The sequence below is a fragment of the Plectrocnemia conspersa genome, unplaced genomic scaffold (genome assembly GCF_051122295.1).
Source record: "Plectrocnemia conspersa isolate PC_06_02 unplaced genomic scaffold, ASM5112229v1 ptg000001l, whole genome shotgun sequence".
NCBI lineage: Eukaryota > Metazoa > Arthropoda > Insecta > Trichoptera > Polycentropodidae > Plectrocnemia > Plectrocnemia conspersa.
In genome coordinates this window covers 6491905-6506126 of record NW_028277165.1, presented here as the reverse complement: position 1 = coordinate 6506126, position 14222 = coordinate 6491905, and the positions used below count along the sequence as shown (strand labels likewise).

The 14222-nt window shown below is 30.4% G+C and overlaps 2 protein-coding genes and 2 long non-coding RNA genes across 10 annotated transcripts; all 4 read right to left on the bottom strand.

Moving 5' to 3' along the window:
* Positions 1 to 354: 354 nt before the first annotated feature.
* On the bottom strand, positions 355 to 2549 carry LOC148238565 (uncharacterized). Of its 3 annotated transcripts, none has more exons than XM_088186162.1 (5): positions 2458 to 2549; positions 2236 to 2300; positions 2096 to 2171; positions 1946 to 2021; positions 355 to 1875 (listed from the first exon to the last, which is right to left on the bottom strand). In XM_088186162.1, exons 1-5 carry the CDS (start codon positions 2474 to 2476, stop codon positions 1836 to 1838), a joined length of 276 nt encoding a protein of 91 aa, XP_088042288.1. In that variant the 5' UTR covers positions 2477 to 2549; the 3' UTR covers positions 355 to 1835. The 3 variants fall into 3 exon arrangements, with proteins under 3 accessions (XP_088042288.1, XP_088042273.1, XP_088042280.1); XM_088186147.1 differs by having other exon boundaries at positions 1951 to 2021; XM_088186154.1 differs by lacking the exons at positions 2236 to 2300; positions 2458 to 2549 and having other exon boundaries at positions 2096 to 2160.
* A 1642-nt stretch (positions 2550 to 4191) lies between these two features.
* On the bottom strand, positions 4192 to 5746 carry LOC148238564 (uncharacterized). 4 transcript variants are annotated; one of them, XM_088186178.1, is made up of 5 exons: positions 5685 to 5746; positions 5551 to 5612; positions 5412 to 5487; positions 5260 to 5336; positions 4192 to 5190 (listed from the first exon to the last, which is right to left on the bottom strand). In XM_088186178.1, exons 1-5 carry the CDS (start codon positions 5701 to 5703, stop codon positions 4447 to 4449), a joined length of 978 nt encoding a protein of 325 aa, XP_088042304.1. In that variant the 5' UTR covers positions 5704 to 5746; the 3' UTR covers positions 4192 to 4446. The 4 variants fall into 4 exon arrangements, with proteins under 4 accessions (XP_088042304.1, XP_088042326.1, XP_088042315.1 ...); XM_088186200.1 differs by having other exon boundaries at positions 5266 to 5336; XM_088186189.1 differs by having other exon boundaries at positions 5260 to 5360; positions 5439 to 5487.
* Positions 5747 to 8478: 2732 nt separating this feature from the next.
* LOC148238563 (uncharacterized) lies at positions 8479 to 9271 on the bottom strand. The gene is made up of 5 exons (XR_015809621.1): positions 9218 to 9271; positions 8966 to 9030; positions 8832 to 8907; positions 8696 to 8763; positions 8479 to 8619 (listed from the first exon to the last, which is right to left on the bottom strand). It is a non-coding gene; the product is annotated as an uncharacterized LOC148238563 (long non-coding RNA).
* A 1320-nt stretch (positions 9272 to 10591) lies between these two features.
* On the bottom strand, positions 10592 to 13091 carry LOC148238562 (uncharacterized). 2 transcript variants are annotated; one of them, XR_015809623.1, is made up of 5 exons: positions 13024 to 13091; positions 12785 to 12849; positions 12642 to 12717; positions 12509 to 12579; positions 10592 to 12433 (listed from the first exon to the last, which is right to left on the bottom strand). It is a non-coding gene; the product is annotated as an uncharacterized LOC148238562 (long non-coding RNA). The 2 variants fall into 2 exon arrangements; XR_015809627.1 differs by lacking the exon at positions 12785 to 12849 and having other exon boundaries at positions 13024 to 13080.
* Between the last annotated feature and the right edge of the window lie 1131 nt (positions 13092 to 14222).

The following is a 14222-nucleotide window of genomic DNA, read 5'->3' as shown; positions in this document are numbered from 1 at the left end:
TTTTGATTTTATCGTATTTTTTAGGAGAATAAAATATCGATATATGAATTGTAATTTCACAATTTGTGATAAAAATAATATTAACGTCTGTTTTTATTAAATTTTTATTTTAAAAATACGAAAATTTTATGCGAAATTCAATATATTTTTTATGAATAAAATAAATATTCACAGGAATATGAAAAATCGTACAAGTTCTTATCTTTGATTGTATCATATGCACTTACTCTATGATATATATCTTGTTTAATTACAGAGCCTGAGTTTCTGAGTACCGGATCTCCGTTCTTTTATTCATTAGCTTATGACTCTTTATAATTCTCCATGGGTCACAGTGGAAAAAATATGAAACGGTTTTCGTTTAAATTTTTAGTCTTTATTTTCGTTTATACAAGAAAACACATAAACACATAAAACACATAAAAACACTGGTCTTTACATATTTTATTTTAGATCTTTAATGTTTGGTGGGGGTCACAGCAACATTAAGCATCAAGGCCTAATTTTTCTCTCGGTGGCCGTGATAGTAAGATATTTATACTTGGTATTCCGGTTCATTTAAAGCGTATGATCCTCTACGTTTTTTTTACCATTTCTACAGTTAAGCATTCTTTGATGCGGAGAGACATCTCCAAATAATAAAAATATCATATTGATTCTGAAGAAACTACTTAATTAGATACACATAATACAAATTTTATAAAAATAAGCACTATCCATAGAATCTCCGGCAGAAATCGCAAACCAACTAAAGCTGCTCGTCCCCTGTTCCATAGGTATTCTGGCCTCACAAAAGCCGGTGTATGTGTTAAAATAAATAGCAACAAATTATGCTGACTGTTCCAATACCATTCATCTGCAAACTATTTATTTGAATATGCCATTTATTTACTACATTTATCACATCCAGTATTGGATTTCATATGTTGGAAAAGTAGGCTTTTAGTTTGAAGTGCAACATTATTTGTTTATATGATGTTTTTTTATTAATGCTTTTCCACATGAGTGTCGTGATAGATAGCTTTGACATTTGAATGCTTTTCCACATTTTTCACATTTATAGTCACGAACATTGCTATGAGTTTTCATATGACTTGAAATTTTGTATTTATATTTGAACGCTTTTCCACATTTGTCACATTCAAAGTCATAAGTGTCACTATGAGTTAACACATGAATTGAAAGTGTATTTTTGGTTTTGAATGCTTTTCCACATTTTTTACATCTAAAGTCACGAACATTACTATGAGTTATCATATGCCCTGAAAGATTTTTTTTAGTTTTAAATCCTTTTTTACATTTTTTACATTTAAAGAGACAAACATCGCTATGAGTAATCATATGCATTGAAAGATTTTTTTTACTTTTGAATGTTTTTCCACATTGTTCACATTCAAAGTCACGAGCATCAATATGAATTTGCAAATGTATTGAAAAAACGGATTTTGATTTGAACGCTTTTCCACATTTCTTACATTCAAAGTCACGAATATTGCTATGAGTTATCATATGCATCAAAACGGATTTTTTTGTTTTAAACGATTTTTCACATTTTTCGCATTTAAAGTCACGAACATCACTATGAGTTTTCATATGTGGTATAAAAACAGATTTAGATTTGAATGCTTTTCCACATTTTTCACATTCAAATTCACGAACATCGCTATGAGTTACCATATGATTTAAAAGTCTGTGTTTACTTTTGAATGCTCTTCCACATTTTTTACATTCAAATTTATTAATATTGCTATGAGTTCGCATATGTTGTGAAAGATAATTTTTACCTTTGAATGCCTTTTCACATTTATCACACTTATATTTAAAAGAATCACCATTCATACACTGAACTCTAAAACATTTTTCTTTTTCTGGTTTCTAAAATTTAAAGTATATTCGTTAGGAATATTGTAAATATTAAAATACATAGGATCGAAATCTATTTAACCTTACATTGGTGATGTTGTACGTTTGGTCAGATAAAACTTCATCCCCTGTAAGTATATCTTTGACATCGTGCGTTTCTGAAATCATATATTAATCAATAATTTAAATATATAAAATGTATCAGTATATCGTATTATTAAATATGTCAAACCTGTTTCGAACATATCATCCACATTTTTTATGTGTGTATCTTCGCTACTATCGAACTCGCATTTTACATCTGGGACCTTAAAAAAAAAGAGTATTTAGGATAACATGCGTTAAAAAATGTAACATATTTTGATTAATTACCTCGACTTTACATTGAATAATTTCAAAGGGAACAAATGTTTCTTCGCTGTTTTCTATGTCAACCTCTGCAAAGATCAAGATAATTATCGAGAGGAAATATCAAATTACCTATTATAAAATATGTGAAATTGAATTGAATTGCATGAAGTGGTATTATCTATCAAGCAAAAACTTTTAATTAAAATCATTTATTGCTATCAGAAAAAATAAAATATATTGTACCGGTTTTGATAGTCGCCATCGTAAACGTCGAATTGACAGTTCATAACAAACATTTGGTCCAAGTGCAACGAATGATCGGGCATGGCGGAAAATGGGAAAATTAGAAACGCGACAGATTATAATGGTTCGTTTGCAATCAGTGTTAGCATACCATACAGGCATAACAGACGCCTGCTTGTAACGGCCAATTAAGGAGAAAACAGGAGGGGGAGAGGGAGGGGAGATGTTCGGATATACCTTCTCTTGAATTTAGGCAAAAAATACATTTTATTTTATACACTATTATGATTTTCACTAAAAAAAACGACCACTGACTGATCAACTTTTGCCCACCTACTCCTGGAAAATCTAAAATGACGTCCCTGATTCTAAGTAAAAATTCTCAAGCTACCCCTAAAAAAATCTAAAAAGAACAGTTTTGAATGCTTAAACCATAAATAAATAAATATACACAAATAACAAGACATGCCGCTCAGTTTTAGATATATCTACATGCGAACGAAAAAAGCTTACATTGCTCGCAGAAATACAAAATTGTTCCGTTTTCCCACAATTATAAAATACGCAAGATATGTCTATATTTATATAAATATATGTTAGATATATTTTATAAAATAAAAAATACGTTTTATCGAAGGTCAAATAAACTGTTGCAGTTAGTATCATGTTATTTTATATATTTCTTAATTAAAAAAGAGAAATGAGTAGCTGTATGGTACATATTTGTTGGTAATTTTATATATTCGAGCTAATAATGCTTAAATAGCACATTTTTATACAAAAATAAACAAAGTGATGCACGAAAAAAGGTATTACGCATAATAATATATGGGATGTTGATTTATTAAAATTAAACAAACAATTACGGACAAATGTCATTTTTTTATTTTTCTTAAATCTACAATTTTTATTAGTATACCAACTCACCAGTGTAAAAACGAAAATAATCAATTGCTGGTGTACATTTTGCGGGAACTTGCGGTCCAGAACATTTATCACTTGGTGGCAAATATTGGTATTTATAAACACACTGTCACTACTAGTTATTATTATTAAATTTTTTGATGTGGTGCGATTTGTTTGAGGTACCGTTTTTTCGTCGCTATTATTTAAATTGCCTGCATTTCATCTTCGATTCACGCCAACAGGCCTAATTTCAATGTCACTTTCTTCACTATCATCATTAGAAGATGAAAAATCTAACATGAAATCCTCTTAATCACTAATATTAAAAAACATATTATTATCACAATCACTATATTTTATGTTTGAATATAGTATTGGTAATGATATCTTTGGGTTTTTGGCGACGGGTGGCAATTAGACACAGATTGAGCCGCTGCAGTAGTATTTTATTGACGACTTATGAAGATTTTACTTAGTTATTTACAATTGAACGGGGCGCAGGCCTTAGAGCGCGCGCGAACGCCCAAGGTTGCCAGTCGAAAGAAAATCCTTTACGCCAGTGCTACCCGAGTGCCGCCAAGTTTTGGCCATAATAAATATATATATATATATAAATGTAAATAGGCCGCTACATCCCTTCCCCACCTAGCAACTTACAATTGCGAAATTCAACTAGGAGGAGAGAAGGGGGAGGGGGGCCTTGGCGTTGCTGTTCTACCCACGATGAGGTTAGTGGAGTTAGTTTAAAAAAATACGGAATGTTGGAGGCACAAAGGTGACAAAGTCGTGACGTATGGTGCGGCGGTAAATGGCGAAGTAAAACAAACCTTTGAATTATAAAAATAGCTTAAATTATAATTAACCACCCACGCTCCTACTACAGCCATACTTAATATGTCTTAAAGGCTGCTAATATATTATAATACCTTATTACACCTAGAACATCAAAGCATTATGTATTTTATATAGTGTAAATTGGCTTTTAATTTAAGGAGTATCACTATGAGCTCATATATGTAGTAAAAGAATATAAAAATATTGATTTTAATACTTTTTCACATGAGTTAGTATATGTTGTGAAAGTTAACGGTCACATTTAAATACTTTTTCACATCTATCACATTCAAAGTCACCAGCATTGAGATGAATTTCCATATGTCTGGCAATATTGTATTTATATTTGAACGCTTTTCCACATTTATTACATTTAAACTTACAAATATCGTTATGAGTTGAAATATGAATTGAAAGTGTATTTTTTGATTTAAATGCTTTTCCACATGCTTCACATTTAAAAGCACAAACATCTCTATGAGTTATCGTATGCGATAAAAGTAATTTTTTACTTTTGAAAGCTTTTCCACATTTATCACATTCAAAGTCACAAACATTGCTATGAGTTATCATATGCATTGAAAGGTTTTTTTTACTTTTAAACGTTTTTCCACATTTTTCACATTCAAAGTCACGAGTTTCACTATGAGTTTGCATATGTATTGAAAAAACGGATTTTGATTTGAATGCTTTTCCACATTTCTGACATTCAAAGTCACGATTATCGCTATGAGTTATCATATGAATTAAAAGTGATTTTTTGGTTTTAAATGATTTTTCACATTTTTCACATTTAAAGTCACGAATATTGCTATGAGTTACCATATGACTTGACAGTCTGCATTTATTTTTGAATGCTCTTCCACATATTTTACATTCAGAGTTGACACCACTCTGAGTTTGTTTAATATGTTGTAAAAGATAGTTTTTACTCTTTTTAGAAGTATCACCATCCATATGTTGCACTTTGCTGAATATTTCTTTTTCTGGTTTCTAAAAATTAATCATATTATTAAGCTAAATTGTAAATATTCAAATACATAGAAATGAAATCTATTGAACTTTAACATTGTTGACATTGTAAATTTGGTCAGATAAAACATCTCCGCTTCTCATTATATCTTTAACGTCGTGCATTTCTAAAATATTATAGAAATTAATAGCTAAAATATATAAAAATGTATCAGTATTTCATATTATTAAATAGGTTTAACCTGCTTCGAACATATCGTCTACATTACTTGTGTGTGTATCGTCGCTGCTATCGTATTCGCATTTTACATCTAAGACCTTTAAAAATACAATATTTAAGATAACGTGTGTTAGCAAGTTTAACATATTTTCTTTCATTACCTCGACTTTACATTGAATCGTTTCAAAAGAAACAAAATTTTCTTCGTTTTCCATTTCAGCTTCTGCAAATTTGTTTGATACTTAAGTAGATGGCAATTGTGATAAGAAAATAATAATAATAAAATAGATAATACCTGTCTTGATAGACGTCATTGGAAACGAATTGGCAGTTCATATCCATATTTGGTCCAAATGCAATGAATTACAAAGCATGGCGGATAATGGGGGAATTAGAAACACATTAGATTTAAGTGTAAGTGTTTTTTTATAAAAATTGAAAAATCAAATTCTAAGTTGAAAAATAATAGTACTGTGTAATAAGAATATTCCATCGTTAGCGTGGAACGTACAGTTTATAAACAAAAAATGGGGGAATCAGAAATATTTTACATTTAATTCATTTATACAAAAATAGGAATATGCCCAAGTAGTTCATCATTATTTTCAAAATGTCCTCAAAGAGAAAGTTTTTGCTTAGATAAAAAGCAAATTATGTTAATTAATTTAAAAATAATACATCTGCTCGCAGTAGCTTCCGTATTATATAATTCAACATATGCCTTAAATTGAGCACTCAAAAACTCTTCGATACGATTTTCTTTACCAAATCTTTTTAATTGACGGATGAGAGTATTCGTTCCTTTTACGAGCTTGACAGACATTCAGCTCTTGTGTACACGATTGTCGGGATGTAAAGTATACGAGAGATTTCACACTTGCCCGGCTATTAGGTGTGGGAAGCCAGCAGCTCCCACTGCTAGAAATGAAAGCCGAAGTTCTAGAAACGGTTGAAGTTCTAGAGCGCATGCACGATCAATTCAATTCCCGATAGGCAAATCATGGCTCACTACGTATTGACTGGGTAAGACAGCTGGCCAGGCAGTCCGCCTTTAGCCGCTCTTGCGGTATGGTTGTCTGTAGCCGATTTTCTGAGCGATTACGTTTTATAATTACGTAAATTAAAAAAAATGATTAATATATTTAATTTTTAGAATCATTTTACAATCACAAGGCATGTGCCAAATCTACCGCATGCCATTGATATATATACATATAATATATTAAATACCAAAAATAAAGATATTTTAAGGATAGATGGGTATAAGAAGAGTTATTTTGTTACATGTATTATACGATTGAATATATTAGTTAAATGGTTTAATAAAATAAATAAAATTTACATTTTAATTATTTATATTTTCGGGGCTAGTAGTACAACATATTCGGCCAGTTAGAAGCCGGAAGAGTGTTTTATATACAGTTTATTGTACAAATGTAAGATTATACTGATATACAATTAACATGCAGATGCCAATATCGAGCGTTGGTGTTGAATTTAGTCGTGAAGCCTCGCACCTGTTATAGTAGTTTGGTTTCTTGGGGTGGGTACATTTTCTAGACGTGTTGTTAATTTTTATGCTGTATTAATTTATGATATTTGATGACTTTCGAAAGTATGTGTGGCTATCGTGCAAGCTCGGGTATTAATACATTTACGATTTCACTAATGTTTTGTATTGCCAAACCTTTGTGGTTTTAGCTCTCAAAAGATCATTATTGGAACCCCCACGATATATTACAAAACTTTATCTTAAATACATAGTGTTAAATATTAGGGTTGACAAAAATTCAGGAAAACAACAGAATATCGTAGAACAGGTACCAAAATATTTACAGTTAATTCTATTCGTTAATAAATTATGAGACCTTCAATATTGATTTTATGAATATCATGTTTACTTTTGACTACATTTTAACACTTATTCAACAACATCAATAAGAACATGTAATATAAGTAACACATAATACAAAGTAACACTGTCCCAAGCTGTTCACTTTCTGGTTCATAGATAGTCCGGCCAGCCGGAATAAATTGCAGCGGGTTCTGCCGCCCGTTACGCTACCACTGCGACCACGCAATATGAGTTTTAATATGTCCTGAAAGACAATTTTTATATTTGAATGCTTTACCACATTTATCACACCCAAAAACACCATGGGATTTTAAATGGTGTAAAGATTGGCTTTTGGTGTTGTGTATCATAATAAGTAATTTTACTGCATATGTCGTAAACAAAATGGATATCGATTTTAATGCTTTTTCTCGTGAGTTTGCATATGTTGTGAAAGATAGCGTTCACATTTGAATGCTTTTCCACATCTACTACATTCAAAGTTAAAAGCATCAATATGAATTTGCATATGCCTTGCAATTTTAGATTTTTCTTTAAATACTTTACCACATTTTTCGCATTCAAATTTAGGAAAATTGCTATAAGTTAGCATATGCTTTGGAATTTTAGATTTACATTTGAGCAATTTTCCACGTTTATTTAATTCAAAGTCATGAACATCGATATGAGTTGTCATATGCCTTGAAATTTTGTATTTATATTTGAACGCTAATCCACATTTTTCACATTTAAAGTCACAAATATCGCTATGAGTTAGCAAATGCCTTGAAAGTGTTCTTTTGGTTTTGAACGCTTTTCCACATTTTTTACATTTAAAGTTCCGAACATTGCTGTGAGTTATCATATGTCCTAAGAGTATTTTTTTATTTTTGAATGCTTTTCCACATTTTTCACATTCAAAGTCCCAAACATCGCTATGAGTTATCATATGCACTAAAAGTATTTTTTTACTTTTGAATGCTCTTCCACATTTATCACATTCAAAAGCACAAATATCACTATGAGTTATCGCATGCGAAAAAAGTATTGTTTTACTTTTGAACGTTTTTCCGCATATCTCACATTTGAAGTCACTAATATCGCTATGAGTTATCATATGTCTTGAAAGTGTTTTTTTGGTTTTGAATGCATTACCACATTTTTTACATTTAAACTCACGATCATTGTTATGAGTTATTATATGCCCTGAAAGTATTTTGTTGGTTTTAAATGCTTTTCCACATTTTTTACACTCAAATTTGACATCATTATGAGTTTGCATATGTACGGAAAGCCATTTTTTTCTTTTGTATGCTTTTCCACATGTAACACACTTATTTTTAGAAGAATCACCGTACATATGTTGAACTCGGGTATATTTTTCTCCTTCTGGTTTCTAAAATTTAAATTATAATCGTTAGCTAAATTGTTGATAATGAAATATATAGGATCGAAATCTATTTGACTATTACATTAGTGACGTTAATTTGATGAGATAAAACACCCACACCCTTAAGTATATCTTTAACATCATGCATTTCTGAAATCACATAGTAATCAATAATTAAAATACATGAAAATGTATCAGAATGTAGCAGTATGTCTAACCTATTTCAAACATATCGTCTACATCATTTACGTGTGTATCCTCGCCGCTATCGAATTCGCATTTTACATCTGAAACCTTTAAAAAACAATATTTAGGATAGCATGCTTTAATAAGTGTAACATATGTTTTTTACCTCGACTTTACATTGAATCATGTCAACGGGAGCAAAAGTTTCTTCATCATTTTCTATATCAACTTCTGCAAAGATAAAGTTTAATACTTTTATGAAATTTCAAATTAACTAGTAAAAAATATAATGCGTGAAATATTTCTGATTTGAATTTTGATTTTAAACGAATTGCATTTGTTAAATATATTAAATTTCAAGCAAAAGTTTTCATTTAAGTTGTTAATAGCGAAAAAAGAAACAAAAAATGTACGATACCGGTTTTGATAAGCGCCATTTTAGCGAATTGACAGCTCTACAGCAATGTTTGATCCAAAAACAACGAATAGCGAGCATGACCAAAATGGTTTTTACGCAATATTTTTTCGAGCCGCAATTTATTGCAATGACTAAAAGTGGGATATCGTAAAACATATATGTTTATATTTTAAGACAAACAGTGGTGAGGAAATGTTTGCTTAAATTGAAATAATTCCGGAAGTTTATATCTTTATTTGCTTCAGTATAATGATGAGATATGTTAAATAAACATAATTAAAATCCCAGTTTCAGTGAAATTTAAGTTAAGGCTAATACCATTACTTATATTAAGTCTAAAATAATATGGATTGTAATTAATCTAAAGGAGAAGTAAAAATAAACAAATCTGACGTATTCATTGGAGAAAAAGATTTCTTCGTTTTAATGTACTTATATGCTTGATAATTATTTTGCACGGTTCTTCAATATTGGTGAAAATCCGGCTCAAATGTTTAATATGCTTCTTTTTCCAGGAGAAAATAGCGGAAGTTCTATTCAAAAATCTTATTTTTTCAAGATGCGGCGTTCTTTCTGTTCATCTTTGACTCTTTCTGGAAGGCCGACTTAACGGGACTTCGAAATTTAGCATTTACCGCAAAATGTTAAAAACATACGTCTCTAACAATTTACTATCTACACATAAACAAGCTGATTACTTTAACTCTTATACTGAACATTTTATTTAGTCATTATAAAAAATCAACTTTTAATATTATTATTATGTTTTAAATAAACGCTCACAATCATTTCTGTAATGTAATTTTCCTGTCAAGATTATAGTGGGACCTATTTATATTCATTCATTATAGTCATAACTTGGTGGCACTACGGTAACACTAACGTGACGGCGGCAGAAAATTTTTTTGGTGGACCTCGGCGGGAGAGAACGGCCGGTGTTGACTCGTTCGTATTTATTTAAATAGCATGTAAACTATATAGCTCTCAATAAAATAATACTGCAGCAGCTCGATCTATGTGTAATTGCCACAAAAAGCAATTAACTTGACCGAAGCACAAAATATATTGCACCCTGCAGGCGCAAATCCTGAAAATAATGGAAAACTCACTATATTTTTTAATTCACATATATTTTATAGAATACTTACAATACAAGCGCATTTTATTTTATATATTGCTGATTTAAATCGTATTCTTTTTCGTTATAATATACTTAAATTAAACATTATTTCAAAACATACAAAATTATACCACAAATTTTATAAGCAGTCGCCCATCCAAGTACTGGTCATGCTCAATGCTCAATAAAATGTTACTCAATCTATGTATTTATTTAATGTTCAATTATTATTATTGTAATTTATAAACAATTAATTTTATGGAAAAAAGTATTTATTTATATGTTAAATCTCTTAAAATAATTCTCTGTTGAATAGCACATTTTTGTTACAAATTAATAAATCCACTGGGATCTGAATATGGCATTGGTGAAAGAAGACATCTACAAGACAAACATAACATATAAAGTAAGACTGTTGGATAAATATTATTCAGATGGATTTAATTAAAGTACAATATAGGAAACGCCTGAAGGAAATCTTATAAAGTAAAAGCTAAAATGATATCTTAGTTGCGAAGTGAATCGGTGAAGGGCGACTCACCCACCTGCCACTAAACTGATAAATTTCTTTTGGCCTTGTCAAACAGAGAGCGAACCGAAGCGTGAGCAATGCAAAGACGTCATACTAGATGCGTGGACATAGCTAAGCGAAGGTGTGGCGAAAGCGAGCCAAAGCGAAAGTGAACCGAGGCAAAAGCTAACTGCAGGACAAGGGATACGGAGATGCCACATAACTAGTCGTGTGGAGAAAGAGAACTAACGCCAAAGTATTCGCTAAATTCAGTTTCAAAATGTTCAGTGGAACAGATTTAGACGATGATATTTTACTTTTGACTGTTTTATTATTAAAAAATGAGAAAAATGGCAAAGAATTCAGGTACATGACATAAATAAAACCCAAGAAGACTATGGAGAGTAACATAGGCTTTGTAATTGAATCTCATAAAGACCGATTTTACACTTACTTTCGTATGACTAATGAATAGTTTGTAAACAAACACAATCGGCACGCTTCGCGTCTCGCGTTTGCTGTCTGTCTGTCGTCGTCCATAGTCATATAATACTACTATTGCGCTCACGCTTCGCTTCGCCTTGGGTTTGTCATGGCGTTAGGTTCGCCACGAAAACGCCTCGCGTTCGCTTTTCTGTGTGACTGTGGATTACAAAATAAAAACGCCACATTACGCCTTCGCTTCACTCTCTGACAAGTCATTAAATGTCCCATAAGGACAGATTACAAATTTTTCATATAAAATAAAAAAAATTGTAAACAAATAAAAAATAATATGTACTACAATGCTGAATCAATGCGAGGCTATGAAAAAGCATTATGAGATTTCATGATATAAAAAAATACTGTTAGTTCAAAGAGCATCTTTATGAGCAAGTAACATATGTAGTAAAAGAATGGTTTTTGATTTAAATGCCTTTTCACATTTTTTACATTTAAAGTCACAACTATTGGTATGAGTTTGGATATGTAGTAACGGAATTGATTTTGATTTAAATTTTTTTCCACATTTTTCAGATTCAAAGTAACAATCATTAATATGAGTTTTCATATGTTGATAAAGAGTGGATTTTAATTTAAACGCTTTTCTACATTTTTCACATTTAAAGTCACGAGCATAATTATGAGTTACGATATGATTTAATAGGTGTGCCTTAGTTTTAAACATTTTTTCACATTTTTCACATTCAAAGTGACGGGCATCACTATGAGTTTTCATATGTGCTTTAATAACAGGTTTTGACTTGAATGCTTTTCCACATTTTTCACATTTAAAGTCTCGAACATCCCTATGAGATATCATATGTTTTGAAAGGTATTTTTTACTTTTAAAGGGTTTTTCACATTTTTTACATTTAAAGTTAAGAACACTGTTATGAGTTTGCATATGTCGTGTAAGATTTTTTTCACATTTCAATGTCTTTCCACACTTTTTGCACTCAAAGTTACAAATCCCACTATGATTTCGCATATGTCTTTCAAGATTTGCTTTACTTGTGTAAGTGTTTCCACATTTATCATATTCATTTCTAGAAGAATCATCATGCACATGTTGAACTTTAAAACGTTTTTCTCTGTCTGGTTTCTAAAATTTAAATTATATTCGTTAGCTAAATTGTAATATTAAAATACATAGTATCTAAATTTTGTGGACTTTTACATTGTTGACATTGTAAATTTGGTCAGATAAAACGTCCACATTCTTAAGTATATCCTTAATGTCCGGCATATCTGAAATAATATATTAATCAATAATCGAAATATATTAAAATGTATTATTAAATATGCCTAACCTATTTCGAACATATCGTTTACGTTGTTTATGTGTGTTTTTTCGCTGTTATCATATTCGCTTTTTACATCTGATATCTAGGGGGAAAAAAACACAATTTAAGCTAACAACCTTTAACATGTGTAACATATTTTGTTTCGTTACCTCAACTTTACATTGAATAATGTCATCAGAAGCAATAGTTTCTACGTCATTTGCTATGCCAGCTTCTGCAAATATGAAGTTTTATACTTGCGATGAAATGTCTAATAACTTGTAATGTAATGTTGAATTAACTAGTGTGATACGTATCATTGTTAAACTATTATGGATCTGGCACGCAAAAACTTAATTTTAATTGTTAATTGCAATCAGAAAAAATAAAACAATAAAATGGATTATACCGGTTTTGACAAACCCCATTGTAAGCATCGAACTGACAGTTTATAACCAGTGCTTGGTCCAAATACGATGAGTTGTTGAACATGTCTGTAAATAGGGAATAAGAAAAGTTTCAGAATTTAACCGTTTATTTTGAATAGTTCAATAATTTCTTTTAAGAATTTGCAATTTAATTCACGCTTAAAAACATGTATGTATGCCGCAGGGATTATTTTCGCAAAAAATATATAAGACAGATTAGGCAAGTGATAAGAAATACAATTCTGGAATTCCTGAAAATCTATCATAAAACAGGGCAGTGGCGTTGCTAGGGTATGTGCTGCCCGGGGTGATCCTTAAAATTGCCCCCCCATACATTTTTTAAAGAAAATCTGATCTTCCTAAGAATCTATAACCTAAAAAATCCAGAATAGACGGCCTCTTTTGTCTCACTTTCCAATTACACTACATACCCTTTACATATTATTATATTATATATGCATATTTTTTATTTTTGTATGTAATATTTGTTTTCTTATTTAAACAAGGTGTTTTAATTTAAATTAAATAGCTACGCTGCTGATTGTCCTCATCAAAAATTTTGTTCATCTTTGTTATCCTTAATAAAAATGTCCAAGATGATCATTTTTAGTTTCCGCAGCATTTCTAAATGAACAAAAATTACAGAAATAAACTTTTTTGGTTCCTGCATAAATTATTCTCCTCTAACAAGTATATCTGAGATATACTTTTTATTTTTGGTGTAATTTGATGTTTTTAAATCTGGGCACTTTATCTAAGATAAAAAATAATTATATAGCACGATATTGCATGCCACACCACAATCTAGTTTGGGAGGTTCTTATTTCATAATGATTGTTTTTTTTGGATTTGTGCATTTTTCACTTGCTTTTTCGGTATCATATTTAACTCTTTACAGCATTTATAACCATTTATTTTGATCAATAATAAGCCAAGAATTTTGCATTTGCGTTGTCATGAAAACATTATTTTTTATTTATTTACATACACATGCCTACCTTGCACAGAAAATATACATACATATAATATTTACGGTAATCTTGATGTATTAAAATGTAATAATGAAAAAATCAGTAGATTCGTTGCTACTTGACTTTAAACACGAAAACCAATGTTGATCTAGCAAGTGTCATTCGAAATAACAGAGATTACTTAATATATTAGTTAATTTATTTATATA

Bases quoted from the DNA above. Each gene is read 5' to 3' on its own strand.
- LOC148238565 (XM_088186147.1), bottom strand. The intron at 2,022-2,095 runs GTTTGACATATT...ATATGATTTCAG, and splicing joins GGATGATATGTTCGAAACAG to AAACGCACGATGTCAAAGAT. The intron at 1,876-1,950 runs GTAAGGTTAAAT...TTTAAATTTTAG, and splicing joins AAACGTACAACATCACCAAT to AAACCAGAAAAAGAAAAATG.
- LOC148238564 (XM_088186178.1), bottom strand. The intron at 5,337-5,411 runs GTTAAACCTATT...ATAATATTTTAG, and splicing joins AGACGATATGTTCGAAGCAG to AAATGCACGACGTTAAAGAT. The intron at 5,191-5,259 runs GTTCAATAGATT...ATTAATTTTTAG, and splicing joins ACAATGTCAACAATGTTAAA to AAACCAGAAAAAGAAATATT.